General features: G+C 25.8%; 1 protein-coding gene across 1 annotated transcript; it reads right to left on the bottom strand.

Moving 5' to 3' along the window:
* Positions 1–531: 531 nt before the first annotated feature.
* On the bottom strand, positions 532–5,083 carry LOC145848633 (dynein axonemal assembly factor 10-like). Its single transcript, XM_082953976.1, has 8 exons — positions 4,957–5,083; positions 3,825–3,962; positions 3,114–3,245; positions 2,965–3,042; positions 2,479–2,605; positions 1,911–2,046; positions 1,137–1,293; positions 532–701 (listed from the first exon to the last, which is right to left on the bottom strand). The coding sequence occupies exons 1-8, from the start codon at positions 5,081–5,083 to the stop codon at positions 532–534; spliced, it is 1,065 nt and encodes a 354-aa protein (XP_082810102.1).
* Positions 5,084–13,192: the final 8,109 nt, after the last annotated feature.

Below are 13,192 nucleotides of genomic sequence, written 5' to 3'. Positions count from 1 at the left end.
GTTTTTCAAACAATGTTATGAAAAACACTTTATTTTGAGTTATATACCTTACTAAAGAATATAGATCATTTTAAATTGAAAGAGTAAAATTTTAAAAAAAATGTTTGTAAATTAATCAGTATCTTTAACATATAAAGCAACTTCAACTATTTATTGTCAAACTTTACACTCTAAAAATACTAAAATAACTATGTAAATATTCAAAAAAATTAACAAAAAAATATATAATCATTACAGTGAGCAGATATCCTTTAACAAACATAATAAATTGAAAAAAAATATATATAAAAAGTATTAAACATCTTACAATTTTATAATCTATTAATTTTAGTGACAATCAGTACAATTTGTTTGATGAAAATTTTAAAACTACATAAAAATTCTAACACATATATCATATTACATTAATTTTTTTTGTTTTACTTTAAATAAACTTAAACTAAAAATAAATACCATTTTTATAGCCTATCAAATTTAGCCTCTATAATAATTCAATGCAAAATATATACTAAAATCAAAAAATCCCCGACGTTACAACCTGTCCAGCTTGGTAACAATCAGCACTCTTACGCACTGATCGAAACTCACTGAAGCGGCAAGTCCCAGTTTGTCGCGGTTCCAGTCGAGTGCGCACACGGGCTGCGTTGAAACTGTGCAGTTTTGAAGGTACTCGATTGTGCCCGCTACCCCGAATGTTTCGCCTGTGTTAATAAGGGTTAATTAGTAACATATATGTCAAATGTTTTGAAAGTATTTAATACTACCAGCTACTCCATACTATTTCATTAGTTGTTATGAGTACAGTACAGCTGTAAAGACACTCAACTGTAGCGGTACTCCTTATCATTTCCTTTGGTGTTTAGATAATACATAAAAGATGATAAAAATTATAAAATTCTTATAATCACTTTTGAAATGTTATAACAATTTACTACAAAGCATTTGGTCCTTTTAACGGGATATGTGTATTTTCACAAAAAATACTATAAATATTTAAAATAATACTCAACAAATAAATACAATATAAAAAATAGTATTATTTACCAGCCTTCATTTTGGTTCCTTAGCAGGATACTTAGACTTCGACATATAACAATAATAAAAATATACATGCAATCAATAATAAATTAACTCACCATTTTCACTTTTAGTTCTCTTGGCAGGATACTTGTATTTCCACAAACACAAACTGCCACTACCCCCTGTTGTCATGAAAACGTCCCTGTTCTGTGGCAAGTGTCTCGCCAGCCACACTGTTGACTTGTGTGCTTTTTCTACAACTGATGCGAAGCCCTGTTTGTTCAAGTTTGTTAAATTTAACTTGATTGATAAAATTACTTTGCATGTTATATATGCACAAATATACTCAAATATAAGTTAGTAATATTGATAAATTTATATTAGCCAAAGATTTTCTAACACTTCATAGGATTAAAAATATTTTGCTAAAACAAGCTCATTAAAGTAAATAGATTGTTACTTGTTAACTTAGAACAGTGGTGTTAAACCTTTTTAAATCTGCGAACAGTAAATTACTTGAGAATAAACTTTGTGCATACTAGAATAAGAATTTTTTTTACTTTGAAAAACCATTACTTTTTTATGTTTTTAAGCGATACAGTAGAAAAATAACGCGTTAGAATAGTTAACTAATCCTAAACCTGGAATTTTATAATGATAAAAGAGGAGCTTAAACTTATTTTGAAATATTTTTTCACCTTAATAAATTTTCTGTGCACAAGCGTGCATAGGTGTATACCGTGAAGACCACTGACTTAGAGTAATATCAGGCAAATTAAAATGTTTTATTTTTATTGCATTTCAAAAGTCTGGAAATCCAACATTATTTATAATTTATTCCTTAACTTATAAAACACGTTTCAAGTAACTCTAAACATTTTATTTTTTACCTGTTTTGGGTGTTGAGTTCTTGTGTCAAATACGTGAAATTTACCCTCCAGTGTAGAACACACCAACTTGTTCATTTTTATGTCCTTCCTATCAAACTGAACTGAGCACACTCCATTCTTTAAATTTGTCTCCCATCTGAGTTTAATATATTTTTACTATTTATGATCTTTAACAGCACTAGTTACCCACCTGAATTATTATTTTAATTTTTACACAAAGTATGCTAGGTAGCTTTTTGTTATTACAAACTCGATGTTTGTTAAAGTTAAACCTGTTTTTCTTAAAAAATAGTCATTTCCAAACTTTTGGTTGTTTAATCAAATAAACTAAAGTTAATTTCAATATTTATTATGAGCACTTTTTCGTGTTTTAGATTAGGAAAAAATAAACGGACCTTTAATAACTTCTACTTTACACAGTATACTTAAAATGTTAACACTAGAAAAAAGTTTAGCAACCCAGACTCATACTCCAGGATCGCTGATCTTAGGTCTAACATTTGACATCTCCATAACATTATTAATCATACTTTTATGTAATTATTTTATACAATCTTTATTTTCTAACCTCAGTGCCATACTTCTCAAGTCGAATATTTTGACATCTCCATTATCATACCCAGCAGCAACACACCTTTCCTCTGAAGTATAAGAATCACCGAAACATACCGACCAACAATCTCTAGTGCTGGTACCTAATTAATTTTAAAGTTATAAACATAATGTTTCATTTTATTTGTATTAATTTGTTACACTTAACATTATAAACATTAAATAACAACTATTTACTGCAATCTTTGATGACTTAAGTATTAATTTAATATTATAAACGATTATTTACAATAATCTTACGTTGTAAATATATAAAAAATAAAATATACATAAATTACAATATTGTTATCCTTTGCATCTTTTAATAAATAATTTTTGATAATTACACTCAATTGCTCTTTTAAGCTAAACTTAGTTTGCTAAACTAACCTTTGAAAACAAAAAATCAAATTAACATATATATTATTAACACTTGTTCTTATCTTATAAACATTTTATTTACCTTCCTCAGGGGCCATTGTACAAACCGGTTCACCTTTCTGACGAACATCCCACACTTTGACTGTTCCGTCTCTACTACCTAGGAGATATAGTATTATTAAAAAAAACTATAAAGTATTATCAAATTAAGTATGATTTAAAGAAACAAACCAGTGCAAATCTCAGGGGCGCCCTCCCCAATACCTAGACCTCCAACACCATCGATACAGTTAATTATCTGTGAGTGGCCTTCACATTGGTATGTTGGTTTCGAATTCTCAAAATCCCATACTTGTACTCTGCCTGTGTGAAGATTAAACAATAATTATTTATTTTTTAATTATTATTTGTTATTTATAAGGCAGTTAATTATTTGTGAGTATGTATTTTATGCATATAAGTTCTACATAGCACTCTGTTTGTATAAGAACAATACATTATTTTAAATAAATAAAGTTATTAAAAAAAAAAAAAAGCAATTGAGTTGCTTTTAGTTTTCAAAAAATATAACTGTACTATGCTTATATGAAAATTATACAACTTGATATAAAATAAATTGTTAACAAAATGAATATATAGTAAATGGGTACTTGAGTAAACAAATTGAGAGCCTCAAAAAATTTTCTCAAAAGCTAAATTGTATTTGTTATTGCAAGTTTATTGTCCTACGATGGACCCAAACATCAAAACTTTGACAACTTGAACTGAAATACACATACAGATGAGACGAAAAAGAAAACATAACACAAAAAATTCATATCATTTAAAATCAGGATACGTAAAACAATTTACATTAAATTTTTAAACACAATAATACTATTCTAGTAGTCCATAATATTTATACCTAGTAATTTCAGCTTCATAAAATTAGGTTGCACATACCTTTGAAATCACCAGTGGCAAAATGCCTCTGTTGCAATGATGAAGCAGCAAATGTGCCACACTTGAATGATTCTGGTGAAGTTATCTCCTTCACTTGCTTCAGACCTCCATTTTCAAGCTCGTATATGTTCAACACTCCTGTTACAATTTACAACTATTTAAAAAAATTATCAAAAAAGTTCATTTAAATAAAATATATGTTCTACCAGCTATTATGGAAAGTAATTTTATTAGTTATATGCTTGCATAATATAACAAGCTTGAATATGTTCAGCACTTGAAATTTTAAAAACTACTCTATTGGGTTAATAAAAATCATGAGTCCAAATGAAATTTTAACAGTTTCATCATTAAAAAAAATTCAATAAGCACACTGAGTGATAATAAAATTATTTCTAATATAATAATAGTTTGGTGAAAAACAACCAAAACAAAAGCTTTAAAATATATTTTGAAAAACACAACTTAAACACTCTAAAAAATAATAACAATATACTTGCTGATATGCTTTAGGTTTAGCACTCCTGTATGTAATTCTTTATTTTATTTGCTTTTTTATTTAAAAATTTTGTCATGTAATGAAAATTTTATTTAGAACAAGTTTTGTAGTACAAATATTGCTAACAGTTAGTGTTAGAAAAATATTCAAACACTATTTTCTTATTCATGCCTTTGTAAACCATGGTCTCAATAGAAAATGTGGATGGTGTGAATAAACAAACATTTAAAATTTTCAGTAACATCACAGTTCAACTTAAACAAGTATAAACAAAAACAATAAAAATTCTGAATTTAAGACTTTAGTTGGTAAAAAATTGGTCATAATACTTGCTCAATGTCAAAGGGAACTCCTCAGTTCCAACAATGCCGATTACCGACAAAGGGTTAGGGGTAATAGTAATAGTAAAAATAAATATAAATTATATTAAAAACAACAAAATAAATAAAATAACTATTTTTTTTGTTTTTGAGTGGGACTTATGCGTGGGTGGGAATTGTAAATATACCCAAATAACAAATTTATCCTTCTAGAATTATGACAAAAAAATCTTACGTCTTAAAGAAATGTACTACAGCTAGTAGAAGATTGAAAATATAAGTATATGTATAACAATTTTAATAAACAAATAACCAGTGCCACGTGGGAGGCATCCTACAGTTACCAGTCTGGCACTTCTTGGGATCCATTTGACATCGTACACTGTGTAGTTGAGAGATTTTTCATGGTGAACTATTATCTGCGGCTTCTCCAAGTCCATTTTGTTTAAAAATTGTTATTTTAAAAGCTGTTTGGAAAAATACAGCGTAATATGTAAGCTTAAGTAGTATCATAGTAGTAAATTTATTTAATATGTTGTAAACTTAACTACATAAAACTGTTTTTGTTAGTTGTGGTATCTTTAAATTGAGTTAATAAGGGTGTTGAGATATAAAAGATATGTAATAACAATTGTATGAAAAAGTGTTAAATACTTTAAACACTACATTTAAAATACTTAAGTCTTCTAAATAGAGGGTCAAATAATTTGTTGGGGGTTCAACTTGTTTTAGATTTTTCTTAACAAAGCCAAAACAACACATTCAAATCATACCAGTTCCTGCAAATTTGATAACATGAGCTAAAAACGTGATGTACTCCCTACCCCAACTAATAAGTCTTGAGCCCTACAAAGTGAAAAAAAAACTGTTTTAATTAAACTTTCTTTAGTTAAGGCAATGAGGGGGATAGGTTAATCACATTTTTGAATTTTCCACATTAATAATTAAGACATTGAACGGTTTTAAAAATAAAATTTAATTAATTTTTGAAATATAAAAGCAATCAAAGTATGAAAGTTTCAAAAGATTTTAAAGGAAGACCGACAGGAAGTTTAAAAAGGAAAAATGCATTTTCACAAAAGACTATGCCCCTCATACAGGTTTAAATTTAAACTTTTTTTTTTTAATAAATTAAATTTGGTGGGTTTAAAAAACTGTAGATGGAAGGTGCAAACTTAAAAAACACAAAAGTATATTTCACAAAAATCTTAATTACTTCTTCAGTTTTAACATAGATTTTTAAAATTAGTAAGTACTTTAAAGCTGGTCTAAAACTAAAAAAATAGCCTGAATGTATGGCAAGCATGTAAATAAATTAAAATAATATTTCTTACAAATTTTTTTTTTTCACTTTAAGAAATTTAGCTATTTCATGATATGTTGAAGTATGAACTATAAACTAGTTTCTATAGAATAAAAAAAAAGAAATTCTATTTTTGATATTTAGTCATCTTTATAATGTACTTCTAACACAAATCAATTAACCACAACTTTTTTGTTGTAAAAAAAAAATCACAATAAAACTATCCTTTCTTTAATTTTCTTGAGCATAAATTAGATTTTGCAAGTTTTTATGTCAGAACAAGTTGGTAGTAAAAACATTTGTATCTTAACCATTAAAGTGATATATTACATTTAAATAACAAGTGATTACCCCTTCCTATGGATTTAAATAAATTTACAACATAATTAATTTTAAAAAATGGTGGGTAAACACAAAAAAAATTACATATATCAAAATGTAAGGTAAATTCAATAATAAACTTTGTTATTTTATAACCATAACTTATAAAATTAATTATTTTTGTAGATATATTTTAATTCATATATTAACATTTAAACTACTGCTTTAACTTTTTTTGAATGTTTTTCAGATAAATGTTTTTAGAGGGCGGTTAGAGTAAATTTCCGATTTGAAACCTTATTTTTAGACAAAATAACTGCTCTTATTTGTGATAGCTGTAAAACTTGCACAATCATACAAAATTCCACAAAGACATTTTTGCACAGATTGAAATTTTTTAAATTTTTTTTTAATAATTTAATAATTTTTTATTTTATTTAATTTCTACTATTTTTGTAACCCTTGGGACACTGTTCAAAATCCACCCAATCAAAATCCACCTAGTCACATTTGAGAACTGTTTACCAATTGAGGGTTAGGGTAACAGTGATAGTGGAAAATAAATAAAAAATATGTATAAAAAATTAATAAATAATGAAAATGAAAAAAAAAACAACGCGGGTGAATTTTGATAGTATATAGATTAATCCTTACCCTTGATTGGTAATTTATTATTACTTTTTTAATTATTTTTTTTTGTGTTGTTATCACTGTTACCCCTAACCCTTACCCTGAGTTGGTAGCTTTTTTATAATAGATTATTTTCATTCAATACTTTTTTTTTTATAATAATTTCTATTAGTTATTTTTATATTTTTATTATTACTGTTACCCCTAACTCTCAGTAAGTAACTTTTTTTTTCTTAATGTTTTTTTATTAACTTATCTTTTTTTTTTTTTAGTTTTTTTTTTCACTTTTGTGCAAAAATGATCCTGCGTGCAAAACTGTAACTTGTGCAAAATTGACCCTTATTTGTAGTTATGAAAATTGTAATACTTATTATTGAAAATATACAATACACTTTTATAACCATTTTTAAGATTTAAGTCAATTACAGGGTTGCCACTCTTAGCGTCAAAAAACTATACTGATTGACCAAAAACTGTCATAAGTTACTTTAAACTCACCTTAGTAATCCTGAATTTTTCAAATTTCTTTTAAAAAATCCTTAAAAATTAAAAAAATTAAATATATTTTTTTAAAGTTAATAACAAGTTTTTTTAACAAAAAATTTTATAAAATATCAAAGTTTGAAACCGTAAAAACTTAGAATTCATTATTTCAAAAGTTTATTCACAAACAAAACAAAACAACTGGACTGGGATTTCAAAAAACTCTAGAACCAATTTGAGGTTTTTCATAAAAAAATCAAACTTTTCAGAGTCATCCTAAAATTAAAAAAAAAACTAACTAGGCATTCTATCATAAGCCGTTCAAATGCTTATTGTTATCATAAGCCATTCTGAGATTTCAAAGATTATAAACTGTCTTGAGTATGTGGTAACCCTGAATTAGTAAATATTATTATTAACTATGATTGATTTTTTTTAAGTCAAGTTTTATTACAATAAATTATCTTTTTATTTGAGCTCAAAACTAAAAACTTATGGATTTACTTAAGATTGAGAAACGGTTTTGAAAAGAGCCTAAAGATTATACAAATTTTTATAAATTTATGTGGAGTAACATAATCAAAATTGATCCTTTTTAAGTTAATTAAAAAAGATTCAGAAAAATCAATTATGAATTTTTTAATTTTTAAAACTGTTTTTTTAATGAAATAATTGTATAACAACGTTTGTTAAAATAGTTATCAAAGTTGTTTTTATTTATCATAATAATTGTTAAATGTGCTTTGTCAACAACTAATTGTGAATTCACTCTGGTAGCAGTGATCACATGGTTGCATTAATGGTGTAATTTTTTTGTTAATGCCCAGTCACATTTCATTTGAGCTTCATAACTTTCCAACACTTTGTGGTTTTGAGATTGGCTTAAGAGTGTTCTCTATACCATGGTTTAAAAGACATTTTTGTCTTTATTTTAATTTTAGATAATTAAAAGTTAAATATTAAAAGGCAGATAAATTAAATATAATGTAACAGTACACACTCTTTTTTACCCAGAAAAGTAAATAGTTGCAAAGGGTATAGCTATCCTGATGTTTTTTACTAAAACATAGACTTACAAAAGACCTATTTAAGGTCAAAAGGGGAGGTTCAATTGTTTTGTTACAAAAATAATAACATCAGCTCTTATATAAAAGTTTTCATATGTAAACTACAAGACAGTTATTATAAACATTTTTTTGTATAAGAGAAATTTTGACTGTTGTAAAAAGTTTCCGAAACAAAATTCAGGGTCAAATTTCTCAGAAATTAAGGGCATAGGGGGGTAAAAAATTTTTATTTATTTTTTATTTATTTATTTTTCAAGTTTTAGATTATTTATTTATTTAATATTTACTTTGTTTATCTATTTTACTTATTTTATTTTTATTTTGTACCAAGTAAAAACTAACAAATTTGTAAAACATTTATTATTTCATTGATTTTAGTGTTGATATATATGTTTTTTTTTTCAATACAAATAGTATCTTTTTTTCTATTTACAGTATTTTTTTTATTCTAGTTTGTTTTTTCTACAACTAAATACTTTAAATAAGATATTGGTTTATTTGAATTTGTAACAGCTGATTGTGAGCTCACACTGGTGGCAGTAATCACATGATTGGATTGTTGAAGTGTTTTTTGTTGTAGCACCAGTAAATACTTACTTGGGGATTTGAGCTTCATTTTTTCCCACACTTTGTGATTTTTGATGTTAAGATTTTAGCCTTGTAAGTGTTTGCTAAATGGCATGTTACCAAGGTATTTTTTTGAATAAAGGGTAAGGATTAGTTTTTATTTTGGTTAGTTAATTTTTTTTTGTTAGTTTATAGAGAGATTTAGTTTTATTTTTAATTAAGAAGTAATTTTTTTCTTATTAAATTCAAAGAAAGGGCAGGTGGAATAACACAGGATGAGCTTAAACTCACTCGCTTGACCTTCTGAAAACGTTTATTGTTGCAGAGGGGAGAATGAGTTCTTCTGATGTTTAAAAAAACAGGGTTGCCACTCTTTGAGTCAAAAAATCTTTCCTGAATGACCAAAAACTTCCCTCAGTAACTTTAAACTTCCCTGAGTTCTTTTCAAATCCTTAAAAAATTTATTATTTATTAAAAAATTACAAAGTTAATTTTAAGAATATTGAAGAACTAGCTGCAAGGCTAAAAAATTTTTAAATAAGCACTTAAAAATTAATAAAATTAACTTTTTGAACAAAATGTTGCAACTTTATTAACTAAATCTTATTCTAGATCTAGAAAAAATTTTCTCTGAGACTTTTAAAAAAAATTTTAGATTAATATTTTGACTAGTTTTGAAATCAGTTCATTTAAGCATTTAGAATTTCCCAGAAATTTTTAGAAAAAACCAAAATTGCCCTGAGTTTCCCTGAGTTAAAAAAAAAGAATCAAAACTCCCGGAGTTTCCCTGAGATTTCTTATAACTTCAAAATTCCCTGAGTTTCCCTGAGTGTGCTGCAACCCTGAACAAATCCCAGTGGTTTACACATATTTATTTTTTTTAATTATAAACAAAAGTTATTTCAGGTTTTTTTTTTGTTTAACATCATTCTTAAACTCTATCCTTGAAAACAATTAAGTTTTCTGGACAAAAGCAAGTTAAATCATGTGTAAATTTACTTACTCTTGTTTAAGTTTTAATTAATAAAAAAATCACATATTGATAAAGAAAATGTTATAAAATAAAAAGATATATGTTACAAATGCTAAAATTAGTACGGCTTGGTAAATTATCCTAATGAAGGCAGTAAAAACAGACTGAATCCTACTAGTTGACAAACATAAAAAATTAAAATTTTCTATTTAAACTTTAATCCACTTTGCATAGTTCTTTTTTAATAGAATTTATTTCTAAATAAATATGGGCTATATTAACTTTTTTTATAGTTGTATTTTCTTTTCTGTTTTTATAATTATATTATAATTCAATTATAATAACTTTTTGTAATTAATGTAAAAATTTTCATTATCAGATAATTTAAATTCTAATATTTAAACTTCAGTTTCCAAGATATGCAAGCTAAACACTATTTTGTACTTTTTGTTTAAAAAATTAAAGTTCGTTACTTGTGCATGGTTAATATTTTGACTAGTTTTGAAATCAGTTCATTTAAGCTAGTTAAGTAAATAAGTTTACTAATACAAAATACTAACAAATAGTTAACCTTAAAAAAAATTAAAAATAGTCATATTGTCAGATCATCAAATTAATTCAGAAAGTAAATTTATTTACACCTTTATTTATTTATAATACTTATAACTATGTTGCAATCAAATGTGGCTAAAAATTTTCATTTGACAAATAACTATACTTTTTCAAAATTACATAAGTACTTATTTTATATTAAGTTTTTAATGTAGCAAAAGATTCTATTTTGTTTCGTTTATTTTTAAATAAGCAATCAAAAAAACAGCTAGGTTTAGTTTTTTTTTGTAAATTATATACTTTTTTATAAATTTAATTTTAATAATAGTTTTCAGCATTAAAACCATAATTTTCTCAGTTTAAAATATTTCTACAATTTTTTTTTTGAAACAAACTTAAGAAATTGCCATTAGTCAAAAAGAAGTGCTACAAAATAGTTGTACTTTGAAAAAGTATTTGATAAATGTTTAACTCTCATTTAAGTTTATTACTTTTCCCTTGATATTATTGTATTTGGATCTTAAGTATTTATTATTGTAGCGACTCCTCAGTTATGGCAAATTGAAAAATGTAAATTGTGCAAATTGTTTTATAGAACATGTTTTGTTGTTAAACATCTTGTTGTTATCGTCGCGGGCGTAAAAAAAATGAGTTATTTTTTCGTTGGTCGATGATTTGGCTGCAGCACTTAAGTTTAAAATATTTTTACCCACAATTTTATTTATACGAGGTAAAGTATTAATACCGTAGTATATTGAAAACATCTAAAGTCTAAACCTCTATCCGTTATCTATTTTGCCCAAAATCTTAAATCTTAATCTTTATCGCTAGCTCAATTTTACTGCAATTATATTAAATTATATCAAATTAATCAAAAAAAAACTTTGTTAGTCTAAACTTAAAATAAAGATACGAAAAAAACTAGCCAAGAATTTGCAGCTAGTAGTTTGTCGACTTAACATTAAATTTTTTTTTGATTGTTTATACGGTTTGCGTTTACTAAAAAGGAATAATTTTGCCATTATAACGGAGTAATTTGATATTAGAATTGAAATAAGGAAAAATGCGCAAAAGAAAAGTACATAAATATAAAAAAAATGCACATATTACTTAGTTTGTCATATCTATAGATGTTTTTTTAAATTTCAGTAAATAAAACACCAGGAAAACATCAAAAAACGCATTTAACGCTGTATGATGTAACGCTGTTTATTTAACGCATAAAGGTTAACTATTTCAAAAGTTAAAAGTTTTAATTATTTTATCAATATTTTGGTAAAATTTGACTTCTTTTATTCCTAATCAAAATAGCAAATGTAATCTCCAGTCCATATTAACGAATATTTTAAACGCTTGGTAAGATCAACAAAATGTAATCTTGACTCTTTTAAATAAAAAGTTTAACATTTTCGTAGTGAAACTCAGGGTTTAAGTAATTCTGTCAGCACTTATTATTGATTTTGGGCGATTTTTCTTACTATTATTAACAGTTTAAGATAAAAATTATTATATTAAGACCCGCGTTAAAGCGAATTTGTAAGCTGCTGTAAACTAATTAAAAAAATATATATTATTAAAAATGTTTAGTTATAAGACAAATCTAAACTATCAACTTTTAAATGTAACCTTAAACATATTTATTAACTATCTACATTATTAAGAAATCAAATTGTTGTCGTAAAAAAAACTAACTTCAAACAAATACAAAGTTTGTTTACCATGTTCAATTTGGCAGTTTAAGGTTACTAACAAACAGTTTAGTAGGCAGCTGTAAGGCGAATGGGAAAAAACTGTCATAAAGTATATTATCAATGATAAAATACATTACCAATGATAATCTATACATTAACGCCCGTATTAAGGCGATTTGACTCTTTAATACAAAAAAAAAAGTTGATCTAGTCTAGAGTAAGATAAAACCTTTATTTCAACTTGATAAATTAACTAGCCGTTGATAAAATGCAAGCTGTAAGGCGGATGGGAAATAGTTAATATAATCAATAAGGCTAAATTGATATGAGGTATATTGTCAACGATAAAGTTTATCAACAATAATAAAGTATATTGTTAACGCCTGCATTAAAGCGATTTTGTTCTTTTAAAAAGATGATCTAGAGCAGGGAACAACCAACGGCGGCCTAAGGGCTGCATTCAAGGTTTATTTCAAACTATTGATTATAATTTTGTAATCAAAATTTTTTTAATATTTTTGTTTTACTTTTATGTGAAAAAGTATTGCCTTAAACTTTTTGTTCAAAAAAACAGTTCGTTAAAACTAAGTTTTCTTATGCTTACAAAATTTGTTCGTACTTTGTCCTACCGACCCCTGGTTTTGAGTTAGATCAATAAACCGTTTTAGCTTTCTTTATCGACTAATTAATTATTGAAAAATAAACGTATTCCATTCTAAAATGTTAACATGTATAAAAGCTGAAAACAATAAGTAAAGAAAAAAGCTTCTTCTTAAACAATAAATTTAACTAAATTATGGTAGTAGCATATAGCTTTATTAAATTATTAAGTAACTACTGCTTAAGACAACAAATTTAATTTTCTTCAAACCACACACAACCTGTCAAAATTGTTTAATTTTTGTTTTAATGATTTCATATAAGATCGGTCGCAAAAATTTCAATGTAAAAACAGATCAGCA

The sequence above is a fragment of the Thalia democratica genome, unplaced genomic scaffold (assembly GCF_965202585.1).
Source record: "Thalia democratica unplaced genomic scaffold, ktThaDemo2.hap1.1 HAP1_SCAFFOLD_1577, whole genome shotgun sequence".
Classification (NCBI taxonomy): Eukaryota; Metazoa; Chordata; class Thaliacea; order Salpida; family Salpidae; genus Thalia; species Thalia democratica.
The sequence above is the reverse complement of the archived record's forward strand: the minus strand, read 5'-3'. Positions and strand labels throughout refer to the sequence as shown.

Excerpts from the sequence above, each read along its gene's own strand:
- LOC145848633 (XM_082953976.1), bottom strand. The coding sequence starts at position 5,083 with ATGGACTTGGAGAAGCCGCAGATAATAGTTCACCATGAAAAATCTCTC. Across the intron at positions 3,043-3,113 it reads CGCCCCTGAGATTTGCACTG|GTAGTAGAGACGGAACAGTC; the intron begins GTTTGTTTCTTT and ends TATATCTCCTAG. Across the intron at positions 2,047-2,478 it reads TTGAGAAGTATGGCACTGAG|ATGGGAGACAAATTTAAAGA; the intron begins GTTAGAAAATAA and ends TATTAAACTCAG.